Consider the following 12,766-nt stretch of genomic DNA (forward strand, 5'->3'; position numbering starts at 1 on the left):
CATTTTGGATCAAAATCACACCTGAAGGCAGATAAAAAGGAGAGAACTTCACTTAGTCTTTGCATTGTGTGTGTCTGTGTGTGCCACACTAAGCATGGACAACAGAAAGAGGAGAAGAGAACTGTCTGAGGACTTGAAAACCAAAATTGTGGAAAAATATCAACAATTTTAAGATTACAAGTTACTTTGTCCACAGTGCGCAACATTATCAAGAAGTTTGCAACCCATGGCACTGTGGTTAATCTTCCTGGGCGTGGATGGAAGAGAAAAATTGATAAAAAATGTCAACGCAGGATAGTCCGGATGGTGGATAAGCAGCCCCAAACAAGTTCCAAAGATATTCAAGCTGTCCAGCAGGGTCAGGGAGCATCAGTGTCAGCGCGAACTATCCGTCGACATTTAAATGAAATGAAACACTATGGCAGGAGACCCAAGAGGACCCCACTGCTGACACAGACATAAAAAAGCAAGACAACATTTTGCCAAAATGAACTTGAGTAAGCAAAAATTCTTCTGGGAAGAAGCTTATTGATGGTTATAGGAAAGAGGTGTAAGAAGCTTATTGATGGTTATAGGAAACGACTGATTAATTATTTTTTCAAAGGGTGTGCAACCAAATAATAAATTAAGGGTGCCAATAATTTTGCCCAGCCCATTTTTGGAGTTTGGTGTGACATTATGTCCAATTTTCCTCCCTTTTTTGGTTTAGTTACAATACGCACAAAGGGAATAAACATGTGTATAGCAAAACATGTGTTACTGCAATCCTTTTCTGTAAGAATTACATTTTTTAGAAAAATTTCAGGGGTGCCAACATTTACGGCCATGACTGTATATAACAGAGGCCAAAGCTACACCACATAATTTGAATACTGGTACAACTCCAACAGTGGATCAGTATTTCCCTATGAGTCAGGCTTTTAGCACTGGTTTCATCCACACGGTAAAATACTGAGGCTATTACATAATTTTACTACAACACAAAATAGCCAAACCTGCAAATTTCAACAAGATTGTCTGATCTAACAGGGGTGTGGAAATTTTTTTTTAAAACTACTTGTCCCTCATAACAATCCACTTGTCCTGGTACAAAATAATTTTAACCCAAATAGTATGTAAATAAGGTCTTTTATCAATAAAAACTTGATAGGCAGACCAGTATGTCACCCCATTAGGTGGATAGGGTCCCTGATAAGTAAGTCCGCCCCATTAATGGAATATTGCAATGCAAAACAACTTATCCCCCCCCCCCCCCCCCGGATCTCTTGTAAGGGGCCCCGGCAGGAATGGGGGCTTGTCCGCATGACGCAGCGACCGACACGCCCTAACCCCCCCCTGTATCCCATAGATACATGGAGGGAGGGGGCATTTCAGCAGCCGTGTCATGCAGGGATGGAACATTCCCTTCATGCCGTCTGCTGGGGCCTCATACAAGAGATGGGGGGGGGGGGGGTTGTCCCAGCGGTCAGACCCCCGCGATCTATCACTTATGGGGATAAGCTATTTTGCACTACAGTATTCCTTTAAAAGGAAGCAATCATCAGATTTTACCCTATATAACGCTTGGCAAAGCGTTATATAGGGTAAAATCTTTATTTTCACCATTCCCGGGGGACGCTCCTGCCCCCAGGGATGGTGAAGATATGAAGTTATAAACTAGTCACCGCCGCCGCCGTAATTAGTCACCTGGGCGGGGAGCTCTTCTCACCTACTCCTGTTCTTCAGCCAGGAGCGACGCCCCCTCCGCTTGATTGATGGGCAGTGTCATCGCTCTGCTCCGTCTGTTCAGTGAGCGGAACAATGACGCGGCCCATTAATCAAGCGGAGGGGGCGTCGCTGCCGGCCGAAGAACAGGAGTAGATGAGAAGAGCTCCCCGCCCAGGTGACTACTTAAGGCGGCGGCGGTGACTAGTTTATTACTTCATATCTTCACCATCCCTGGGGGCAGGAGCGTCCCCCGGGGATGGTGAGGACAACAATTTTACCCTATATACTGCTTTGCCAAGCATTATATAGGGTAAAATCTGATGATTGGTTCCCTTAAGTAGGTAGTCCCCCTTCAGGTAGGGATCAAGTAGGGCCCCCTGCGCCATTATGTCACCCCCCATCTGATGCCCCCTGTGTCATTATATTCCCCCCCTCTGATGCCCCGTGTCATTATATTCCCCCCCCCTCTGATGCCCCCTGTTTCATTATATTCCCCTCCCTGATGCCCCGTGTCATTATAGTCCCCCCCCCTCTGATGCCCCCTGTGTCATTATATTCCCCCCTCTGATGCCCCCTGTGTCATTATATTCCCCTCCCTGATGCCCCCTGTGTCAATATACCCCCCTCCCTTCTGATGCCCCTCGTGTCATTATATTTCAGCCCAACCCCCCCTCTCCTCTCCCACATTATTTACCAAACCTCCCCTCCTCTCCGATCCGCTGCTACCTGTACTCCAGCCCCATGTGTGCTCCGGCAGGCTCAGGGGCTCGGCAGTCACTGTTGTTACTGGACCGCATCCTCGGTCCGGACGGAGGGCCACGTGATGAGGGACGCTGTCGTCCTGAGCAGTTCACTATAGACTGCAGCGCACAGCTGCAGTCTGTAGGAGGTCAGTTACAGGGCAAAATTGATTGCCCCTTTATTTGTGAATTCTTTAGGCATTTAGCCCTGCTTGCCCGAAGCAGGGCTAAATGCCTGAAGAATTCACCTTCCCAGCGCCCGGAACTGCATGTCCCGGGCGTCTGGCGATACAATTTCCACATCCCTGAGGCCCCCCAGATAGATATGACCCCAATCAGGTAGGGCTCCCCCATATGAAGACAGGCCCCAGATAGATATGACCCCCCATTAGGTATGGCTCCAAAGTAGGTATAGAGGCCCCAGATAGCTATGACCCCCATCACTGATGGGGATCATATCTATCTGGGGGCCTGTCTACCTCCTGGGGAGCCCTACCTGATGATCAGGTAGGGTTTCCCAATAGATTTATACAGGCCCTCAGATATATATTACCCCCGGTATTTAAACAATTATGCCCCTTAAGAATATAGTTTTGCCCCTGGTGATCAGGCAGGTCCTCATATTATGCAAGTTTATTTCATTCACTCACTCTGAATTCACACAGGTCCGCTAACACTGTTACTGTACTTACATCTCCCTGCAGCAGTCTATAACGAGACTTCCTTGCGGGGATGCGCGCGATAGGTGATGTCATCACAGGCACCGCACGGGACGTCCCGATGTCCTGAGCTGCGTATGTGATGACGTCACCAACCGCGCACATCCCCGCAAGGAAGTCTCGTTATAGACTGCTGCAGAGAGATGTAAGTACAGTAACAGTGTGAGCGGACCTGTGTGAATTCTTCTGGCATTTAGCGCTGCTTGCCCGAAGCAAATGCTGGTGTGGGTGAAAGGATTTTCTACATGGTGTGAAGTTGTGTTTTTATGGTGTACCAAATTTATCAAAAAGGAACATGCCATATATCAAATTAGGTACAAGTCCACGCACCTTACCTAACTCATGCAAACATGTTGTTGAAGGCACTTTTTTAAGCCAACAAAAGCACTTAGTCACACCATGTGAATAGGTGAAAAATGCACCTAAAACAGACAATAAAACTGCTCTCTCTCTAATAGTAAATTTCACCCAATATATTCTGTTCTGTTGAAATAATCATGCACACGCCAAACAATCATTCAGCCAAAGGCTTTTATTTCACTTTCTCTCTCTCGCTGTATGGTAATTTCCGGTTTCTTTAGTTGTAACTGGTTGTAAGTGTGAACATGTAACAGGCATACATACCGAGGTATAAGTGGCACCCTAACCACAAAGTATTGTTCATGCCCTTTGTAATCTAATTTGGAATCATGCTTACAGACTGACAGAATTGTGGAAGGACTTACCTCTGTAGTACATGTTTTACTTCATCAGGAATTGCTGCAAAATAGCGAGACATGTTGCTGTTGGCAAAAGACATGGCTGCTAAATCCAGTAGACGCTGTGGTTGAATGTGGGTGTTTTCTCTCCAGAACAGCGGATGCATCCGATTATTCCCCACACGTAGGTGTTTTAACTTCAGCCTCAGTGCTCCACAGGGTAATCCGGGCAAGCCATTTCCTTCCACATTCAGGAACTCCAGCGCCCTACAAGCATACAGATTTATTCATTTACCTGTGTACAACAAATCCCATTTAAAGTGAACTTTTACTTTTTTGCTGACTCACAGCATAGTCTTTAACATGGGGCATCATAGGTTACACACAGTATATTGGTCCATATTTACGTAACTGTGTAAGATAAAAGTCAGCTCCAGTCTATTGTTCCTATGTCCATAAAGGCTTGCCATAAAGCATATCTCTAAATGCTGTTAAAAGCAGCTAAGGCAATATGGCTGCCCCAAAATAATGTACAAAATATGAAATTACAATCAGAAAATAGAAACCGATTAGAGAAATAGAACGCGTTTCAGTAAAAAACAAATTTAGGTGATATAAGGCCCCAGATTTAAAAACCCATTTATGACAAAACTATTCTTAAGCTCACAGTGTTAGAAATCCTCTCAGGGGCAGGAGGCGTGCCCCTCCCTTGTGGTGGTGGGAGGTGATTGGTGTGTCTGCTCATGCAGCCTTATTAATGAGTCATCTCTTGTCCATGACTCATGGACAAGCCTAATGATGCAGGACTTGATAGTATCCTATTAGGAATGGGCATCACTATTGGTGGGATTTTCAGAGGCCGTTTTCTTTATTATATATTTAAAAAAAATTTGAAACAGCCATATTAAAAAAGGTCTTTAATTTTCATCAGTAACAACATATAAAGTTCATGGATCTGACAGTTCCCATTTAAAGGGTTAAAAATTCCAGCTTACTGTTAACCTATGGATTCCTTTGAATCTATTGTATTACCATAGCATAGTCCAGACCTATCATCCAATATCTTGTCAGATCAGAAGACCAAGCAGATACATTTATAGAAGGCCATTGCCTGGGGGATTTTCAAAGACAGATAGAAAATGTGTTTTTCCCATCTTTTTTCGCTTGCACACCAGAAATGTTGGAGTTGATTTATCAAAGTCTGAGTAGAGGAAAAGTGTTGCAATTGCCCAGAGCAACCAACCAGATCGTTTCTTTTATTTTCAAAAAGGCTTCTGAGAAATGAAAGAAGAATTCTGATTGGTTGCTATGGAAAACTGTACCACTTGTCCTCTACATAGGTTTTGAAAAATTTCCTCCAACATGTCTGGTTTGCAAGCGAAAAGACAACATGTCTGGTTTGCAGGCGAAAATCACCCAGGCAGTTTGTGTTTAGCAAATTGAGTTTTCATCCCATATGCAATCTGTGGCTTCTCTAGTAGGTGGTTGTCTAAATAAAAGACTCTAAACAGAAAACTCTTCTGTAGAACAGGGGGCAAATATTCTTATCAAATTAATTTAGATTCTGCAGTTTTCTGGCTGACATTGATCATTGTCTTTAGACTATTTTTTGTGTCTACAAAAGGCACAAAAAGGTGCAAGCAAGCGCCTTTTTGTTTACACATTTCTCTGATTTTGAGTTGCAATCCACTGATTTTGGCAATACACATGATATAGAAGGGATTTATGAACTGCGCCTTTTTGTAAAAAGGTGCAAAAAAGGCGCAAAGCCACTGACGTCTCTAAAATTACACCAGCCCAGACATGGCGTAGCTTTTTAGTCTATGTGAAGAGAGAAATTTGAGAAAATGTGACCTGCACAAAATGAATCAAATACTTTGTGAACATTTAATACATTTGGTGCTCTTACACATTACCAGTACACAAAAAAAGGTGTAAAAAAATGCTTCACTTACACTACAATGATAAATGTGGGCCTGTGTGTATATGGAGAAATGATCTGCCAAGATATATTCTGAGCATGGAACTATAGCAATACTGACAATCTACAGTCGGACTCCAACCATTTTTTCTCATGCCTGATAATGGTCCAATATATTTCAATAATGCATAAGTAGTTTCTGAACCGCCCACAATGTGATACCTCCTTATAATGTTCTGTAAGCTACATTGCTAACTGCTGTCTTGATGTAGCCTGGATTGGTTTTCCTTTTACCCAGTTGTGTATCTCTGTTTTAGGACAAAAAAAAAATCACAAAATGACTGAACCAGACATACCTGTTTAGGCTGGGTTCACACTACGTTTTGTCCCATACGGGAGCGCATACGGCAGGGGGGAGCTAAAAGCTCACGCTCCCGTATGTCACCGTATGCGCTCCCGTATGTCATTCATTTCAATGAGCCGACCGGAGTGAAACGTTCGGTCCGGTCGGCTCATTTTTGCGCCGTATGCGCTTTTACAACCAGACCTAAAACTGTGGTCAACCACGGTTTTAGGTCCGGTTGTAAAAGCGCATACGGTGCAAAAATGAGCCGACCGGACCGAACGTTTCACTCCGGTCGGCTCATTGAAATGAATGACATACGGGAGCGCATACGGTGACATACGGGAGCGCGAGCTTTTAGCTCCCCCCTGCCGTATGCGCTCCCGTATGGGAGAAAACGTAGTGTGAACCCAGCCTTACTGAGCATTGCCCTGTAAATAAGATTAGAAAATGACAGTGGCCACAATAAAGAGACATGTGTTGTCAATGTTACTTAGAAGATGTATTATGATGAATCCAACCTTCGATTTGTTATAAACAACTTGACAGCTCTCCTGACAGTTTTGGTAAATACTTGCTTACCCAGTGAAATAATAATACTGAAGCATTTTTCCATAGAACTCCGTCTGCTATTCCTCTAAAATGGATATATAAACTGACACTCCCATTGTGGATAAGGTGTCTCCTCTTATATTCTGACTCCGTGTAACCAGTGTCTGATGGCGATCCTACACAATACGGGAACAGCATGCTGCAACTTTGTACTTTATCTGTACTTCATCTATTCATAAGGATTCTGGGAAATTATAGATAAAGTGAATATAAAAGTACAAGGCTACCACATGCAGTTACCACAATAGTAGGATCACCTAGTGTAGGGATACACCATACGCCAATAATGGTAACACCCAGTTTTCAATTTATTCATTCTCATTGAAAAAACACCCATATATAAAGACCAGAATTTAGGTGACAGAGAAAATTACCTCTATACGTAATATATGGTGGACTAAATTTCTGAGCACTTTTGGGTGATTTTTTTTTAAAAAGGTTTCACTATACTAGTTTTCCATAGAGTTTCGGTCTCAAGATACAATATCTTAAAATTACAATGGTTGTGCTGGAACCAATTAATATTGTAACTAGAAGGACCGCCATATTGTGCAGGACCCCCTGCTAACAGAGCTGACCTATTGGAGCATAGACTCCACAAAGCCTCTGAAGTTGTCCTGCGGCACCAAGATGTTATCACCAAATGTTTTAAGTCATGTAAGTTAGGAGGTGAGGCCTCCATGGATCGGACTTTTATCCAGCACATCTAACAGATTCTCAGTCAGACTGACATCTTGGGAGTTTAAATGCCAAATTAACACTGTGTATTCTGTGTCATGTTTGTCAAGTCATGCCTGAATACTTCTCATTTGTCCAGTTCTGATGATAATGAGGGACATTTATCAATGGTTGCTCATGTATTCTTTTTTTTAGTAATTTTTTCCTTACTTTTTTTTTTGCTTATGTGTGACGTATTTATCAACTGGTTTCAGCCTGTTGATAAATTTTCTTTCACGTAAGCAATTTTTCGTTTTTTACTTTGGTAGTAGCTTTTTCTGCTCCATGTTTGAGCTGGAGTAAATTTTGTCAATTTTTAACACTGTTGCGACTTTTTTTTGCGCAGTTGCGACTGTCGCAGTTAATAAATACCTGACTACCCGTAGTCCATTTTAAAATTATTACTACATAGTAAATTTTAGGAAAACTTGCTTTTCTCGCTTTCCAGTCAAAATGTCGCACGAAAAATCGCGTAGTCACAGTTGCCACAATTTTGCGACAATTATAGTAAAGAAAACCTGACTAAAGCCGTTGATAAATGTCCATAATTGTGCCCACTCATAGTGCTTTCAATGGTGGACAGAGTTCAGAATTGTATGCATATAAAGATGAAGGAAAAGATCGGCAACTCACCGCAGGTAGCTTGCAAGATTCTTCTTTAATATAAAATACTCACATACATATAACAAAGGAAGGAAGGTGGTGGGGGGACAATGGACGGCGACCAAGCTCCGTTTCGCACAGTAGATGTGCTTCCTCCGGCCATGAGCTTGATGGCCGGAGGAAGCACATCTACTGTGCGCAACGGAGCTTGGTCGCCATCCATTGTCCCCCCACCACCTTCCTTCCTTTGTTATATGTATGTGAGTATTTTATATTGAAGAATCTTGCAAGCTACCTGCGGTGAGTTGCCAATCTTTTCCTTCATCTTTATATGCATATGAACTGTGACCTTTTTGGATCTGAGCACCACCACTAGTGCATCTACATATCCACCACTACCCACCATCAAGCATCCTAGTCTACAAAGGTAAAAGTGCAGTGCCGTGCTACTCTACTTTTGTTATATCCATACAGAGTTCAGAATTGGCCTAAGTTTGTGCTGGCTTATACAAAGCAAGCTGCAAAGCACTGCATTATTTAACACTTTGTAACAATGCCAGCTGGTCACAAGATGGCAGAACGGGACATCACCTATAGCAATTGCCTTTCGGGAGTCCTAGCTATTGCTCCCAGTATTTACATACCCCAGGATGTTCAGTGAGGCCGAACTTTATAACAAGCTGACAGTTTAAAAAACTGTTAAAATTGTTAAAACATCATAAATATTAATGCTGGAATACAGAAATAGCAAAATAGACCACGGGAACAAAATAATTATGAATGGATGAACAACTAATACTAATTGAAAACTGTGTTACAAAGAACAGGAACCCTCCTGTTATTCTCCTGTCTATTACAGCCAGAAAAAAACTTTTGTAGAAATGTATTGTATAGTAGTTCTTCTATGGGGTCAGGCCACATAGGCCAGCCTTTGCTCCCCAAGCACATTGCATTGAGGGTGACCAGAAAAGGGGCGTGGCTTCACATTTACTATTGAATTCACAATATCCTATGAATGAATGACTGAAAATTTTCATCAAGAAAAAGCTGGTCAGAAAACTTTCCCGACTTGTAAATCTGTTAATCCCCATAGTAAATAGAGAGGAATCCTGCAAGTCGGAAACAACAGTTCACACTAGTAAAAACCCAAAACTTAGTATACGAGGGCCTATCTGTTGTTTAGCCATAGCAATTAGGTCCACAAAGTCGTTCAGATCCCCACATTTTTTCTGCTAGCAACACATCAACTTTAAGAAATCACTGTTCACACGACAATCAATGTTACTCACAATTGTAAGTGGTTTTAGTGAAATAGCTGTGTTTCTTACACATAATAGTATTTGGTAATAGCTTTTTTGTAACTCTTTCAGTTATCTTATATCTAGGCTGGGATGAACATTTGCAGTTATGGACATAGCCTCAGTAATGCTATTGGTAGTGTAAGAAAACAAAATGTAAGTGAAGTTTCATTTCCCTTTATGCATTCTATAACAGTAATTGTAAGTACCTGAGATTGGATATCTCATTTGGAATTGAAATAATGTTGTTATAGGACACATCCAGCACCTGCAAATATGGCAACAAAAAGAGCCTACAGAGATAAAACATAAAAAGGAATAAAAACAATGTTGAGACTATACTAAGACAGGACATTGATATGATCCAGAACAACATATTAGAGTGGACCTGTCAGCAAAAAAAAATGGGTGTAAATAAGCAAACAGCTAGATAGGGCTAGTCATCATGATTCTGGACATACCTTTTTTTTTTAAATCTCCGTAGTCCTTTCCAGCAATAAGATATTTAGTTTATTATGCAAATGAGGCTCAAAAGGCAGGGGGGCATTTACCGGCATGGCAAGAGCCCAGGTAAGTCCAGACCATTTCCTCTTTATTACAGCCCCCTAGACTGCTTTCATCCAGCTACTCCGTTTGACTGATAAATTAGATAAAAAGTACATGGGCGGCTAGGTTCACATCACGATTGTGCCTTGTGGCATGGATACTTTTGGAAAATGTCAAAATGAAATACCGTTGTATCCTTGTTTGGACAGGCATGGCCCCATTAATTTCAGTGGAATGAACGTAGTCAGCTAGTGACTACGTTCAGGTCATTTCAAGTTTTGACTCGGACCGAGAAACACGGCTTGCAGTAATTTTTAGTCCAAGACAAAACTCAAGATACGTTGGGAAAATGACCCGAACGTATTCTCTAGCTGACTATGCTCAGGCCATTAATATGAACTGGGCTGTGCACCTGTCCGAGCACAGATACGTTGGAATGTCATTTCAACATTTTCCAGACTTATCTGTGCCTCAGAGGCACAAAACATCATGTAAATTATAGCAAAGGTATTACATCCATTTAAAGCAGACTCACCAAACTGCTGTCACAAGTGCAGTATGTAACGGTTAAAGGCTATGGACCCTTTCAAAAGCATGTTTTATTCTTGTTTGTACTCATTACAAGGGGAAAATGTGTTTTCTCCATAGGTCTTTCTATACAGCCTGTGTGAGCTGCCCTTTAAGTTTTCTCTCACCCCTATCCAATCTCTGAGCTAGTTTGTAACTCACTACTCCCCCAACGTGCTGTTATTACTAACAATGATGGATTTATCTTATGCTAAATGGTAGACAATTTTTAATAAGGACCAATTAGAAAGTTGCTTAATTTTGCACAAATCAAAAAAAATCAACAGTAAAAAAATAAAAAAATAAAAAATCAGTGCAATGGTGTCCAAAGCCTTTAAAGGCCATCTGTAGTGAATTAACACTTATCCCCTATAGGGGATAAGTGTTTGATCACGGGGGGTCCGAACGATGGGACCCCCCCCGCGATCTCCTGCACGGGGCCACGGCTCTACCGTGGCTCTCCCTTGCAGGAGGCGTGGTGGCCACAGCGTGACGTCGAGGCCAACACGCCTCCTCCATGTAGTTCTCTGGGAGAGGCACGGAGGCAGCGTTTGTTCCTTCCCGCCTCTCCCATAGAATTGTATGTGGAGGGGGCGTACCATCGACCTCAGAGAGCTCGACGCTACACGCATTAGCCGCTCACATAGAGCGGCAATGCGGGGCCCCATTTGGAAGATCGCAGGGGGTCCCCGCAGTCGGCTCCCCCGCGATCAAACACTTATCCCCTATCCTGTGGATAAGGGATAAGTGTTACAATGTTGCAGATATCCTTTAAAGCAGTCAGGATGAGTCAATGCCACTTGAACCTAAGCAGACCTGGAAGTGGTTCTTTCGATATTGTTCACCCAAGGGTGGAGCTGGAAAGGAAGGGGATTCAGTTTAATATTGTCTACCCTTACACAGCTACCCTGTACATTCTACAGAGCATCCACCCAAAAAAGTGCGATCTTGTGCAGCTGGCCCTGGTAACAGCCTAGAGTATGACTATATGTTAGGTTCACACACAGTATATTTACCAAAACCAGAAGTGGGTCCAAAACAGAAAATAATGCAAATCTTTCCATCATGCTTAATGACATCATCCAGAAGAAATTGTACCACCATGCATGACTTTTCATGTGAGATGGATAGTCTGACTTCCTGTATGTAACATAGAGGCTATCCTAAAGTGATCCTTAGATCCAGCTAGGAAAGTAGTAATTTCAAAAAACAGAAATGATCTACCTACGCCTTCACATAAGAGTAGAGACAAGACTATAACATCTAAACCAAAACCTCTATTTTTTTCTACCACCTATAGTACACACATTGTCTCTCCATTGTTGTTCAATTTCAGACCATCAAGCTGCCTTACATGGCTCAGATACTTTGGATCTTACAAATGTGGGCATAGTTTTTCTCGCTGTATTTCAGGCTTTGGATAAAATAATGACCAAATGAGGATCAAAATACTGTGTGTGAACTCAGCCTACACATTAACTTCATAGTTATAGATGCGTGTCCACTGGGTGGTTACCCAGTTTCATCTTTAGAACATATGAGAAGTGTTATATAGCACTAAAGGTTATTTCAGTTTGTCATGGCAGTGATCGATCACTAGGTAGCCTACAGAACTATATTCAAAGGACCAGTTGCACAGCATTTGATCCTCTGATTTAGTCAAGTTGCACTAAATGACTCACCCCAAGTAATTTACCCCCTAGACACTACACTCATGACATTAGGAAGGTGAGTCGGTTTTAAAAGGATGTGGTACCCCTGCTATATTTTTATTTGTTTGTTTGCTGGAATCTAAACATTTATTTTGCAGTTAGTCACTGCACTGGAATTGAATAGAGTTTTAAACTTGAAATATTATATATTAACAGTTATATATTAAAGGGGTACTCTGGTGAAAAACATTTTTTTTAAATCAACTGGTGCCAAAAAGTTAAACAGATTTGTAAATTACTTCAATTTAAAAATCTTAATCCTTCCAGTAGCTATCAGCTGCTGTATGCTCCAGAGGAAGTTGTATAGTGCTTTTCTGTCTGACCACAGTGCTCTCTGCTGACACCTCTGTCCATGTCAGGAACTGTCCGGAGTAGGAGCAAATCCCCATAGCAAAGTTCTCCTGCTCAGGACAGTTCCTGACATGGACAAGGGTGGCAGCAGAGCGCACTTTGGTCAGACTGCAAAGAACTGTACAACTACCTCTGTAGTATACAGCAGCTGATAAGTACCGGAAGGCTAAGTTTCTACTTGAGAAATTGCTAAATTTTTTCGTCTTTCATTTTGGCATTTTTTTAATCCTTT

At 42.1% G+C, this 12,766-nt stretch overlaps 1 protein-coding gene across 3 annotated transcripts in view; it reads right to left on the minus strand.

Moving 5' to 3' along the window:
• Positions 1–12,766, minus strand: part of LRRC63 (leucine rich repeat containing 63) — a 55,284-nt gene that overhangs the window by 1,414 nt on the left and 41,104 nt on the right. For 2 of the 3 annotated variants that reach the window (XM_056555391.1, XM_056555389.1), the window contains 2 exons: positions 9,568–9,651; positions 3,892–4,131 (listed from right to left, as the gene is read on the minus strand). In XM_056555391.1, the coding sequence (XP_056411366.1) occupies positions 3,892–4,131; positions 9,568–9,651 (324 nt within the window). The remainder of the gene's footprint in view (positions 1–3,891; positions 4,132–9,567; positions 9,652–12,766) is intronic. The other variant, XM_056555390.1, reaches the window with a different exon arrangement.

The sequence above is a fragment of the Hyla sarda genome, chromosome 2, assembly GCF_029499605.1.
Source record: "Hyla sarda isolate aHylSar1 chromosome 2, aHylSar1.hap1, whole genome shotgun sequence".
In the NCBI taxonomy this organism is placed as follows: domain Eukaryota; kingdom Metazoa; phylum Chordata; class Amphibia; order Anura; family Hylidae; genus Hyla; species Hyla sarda.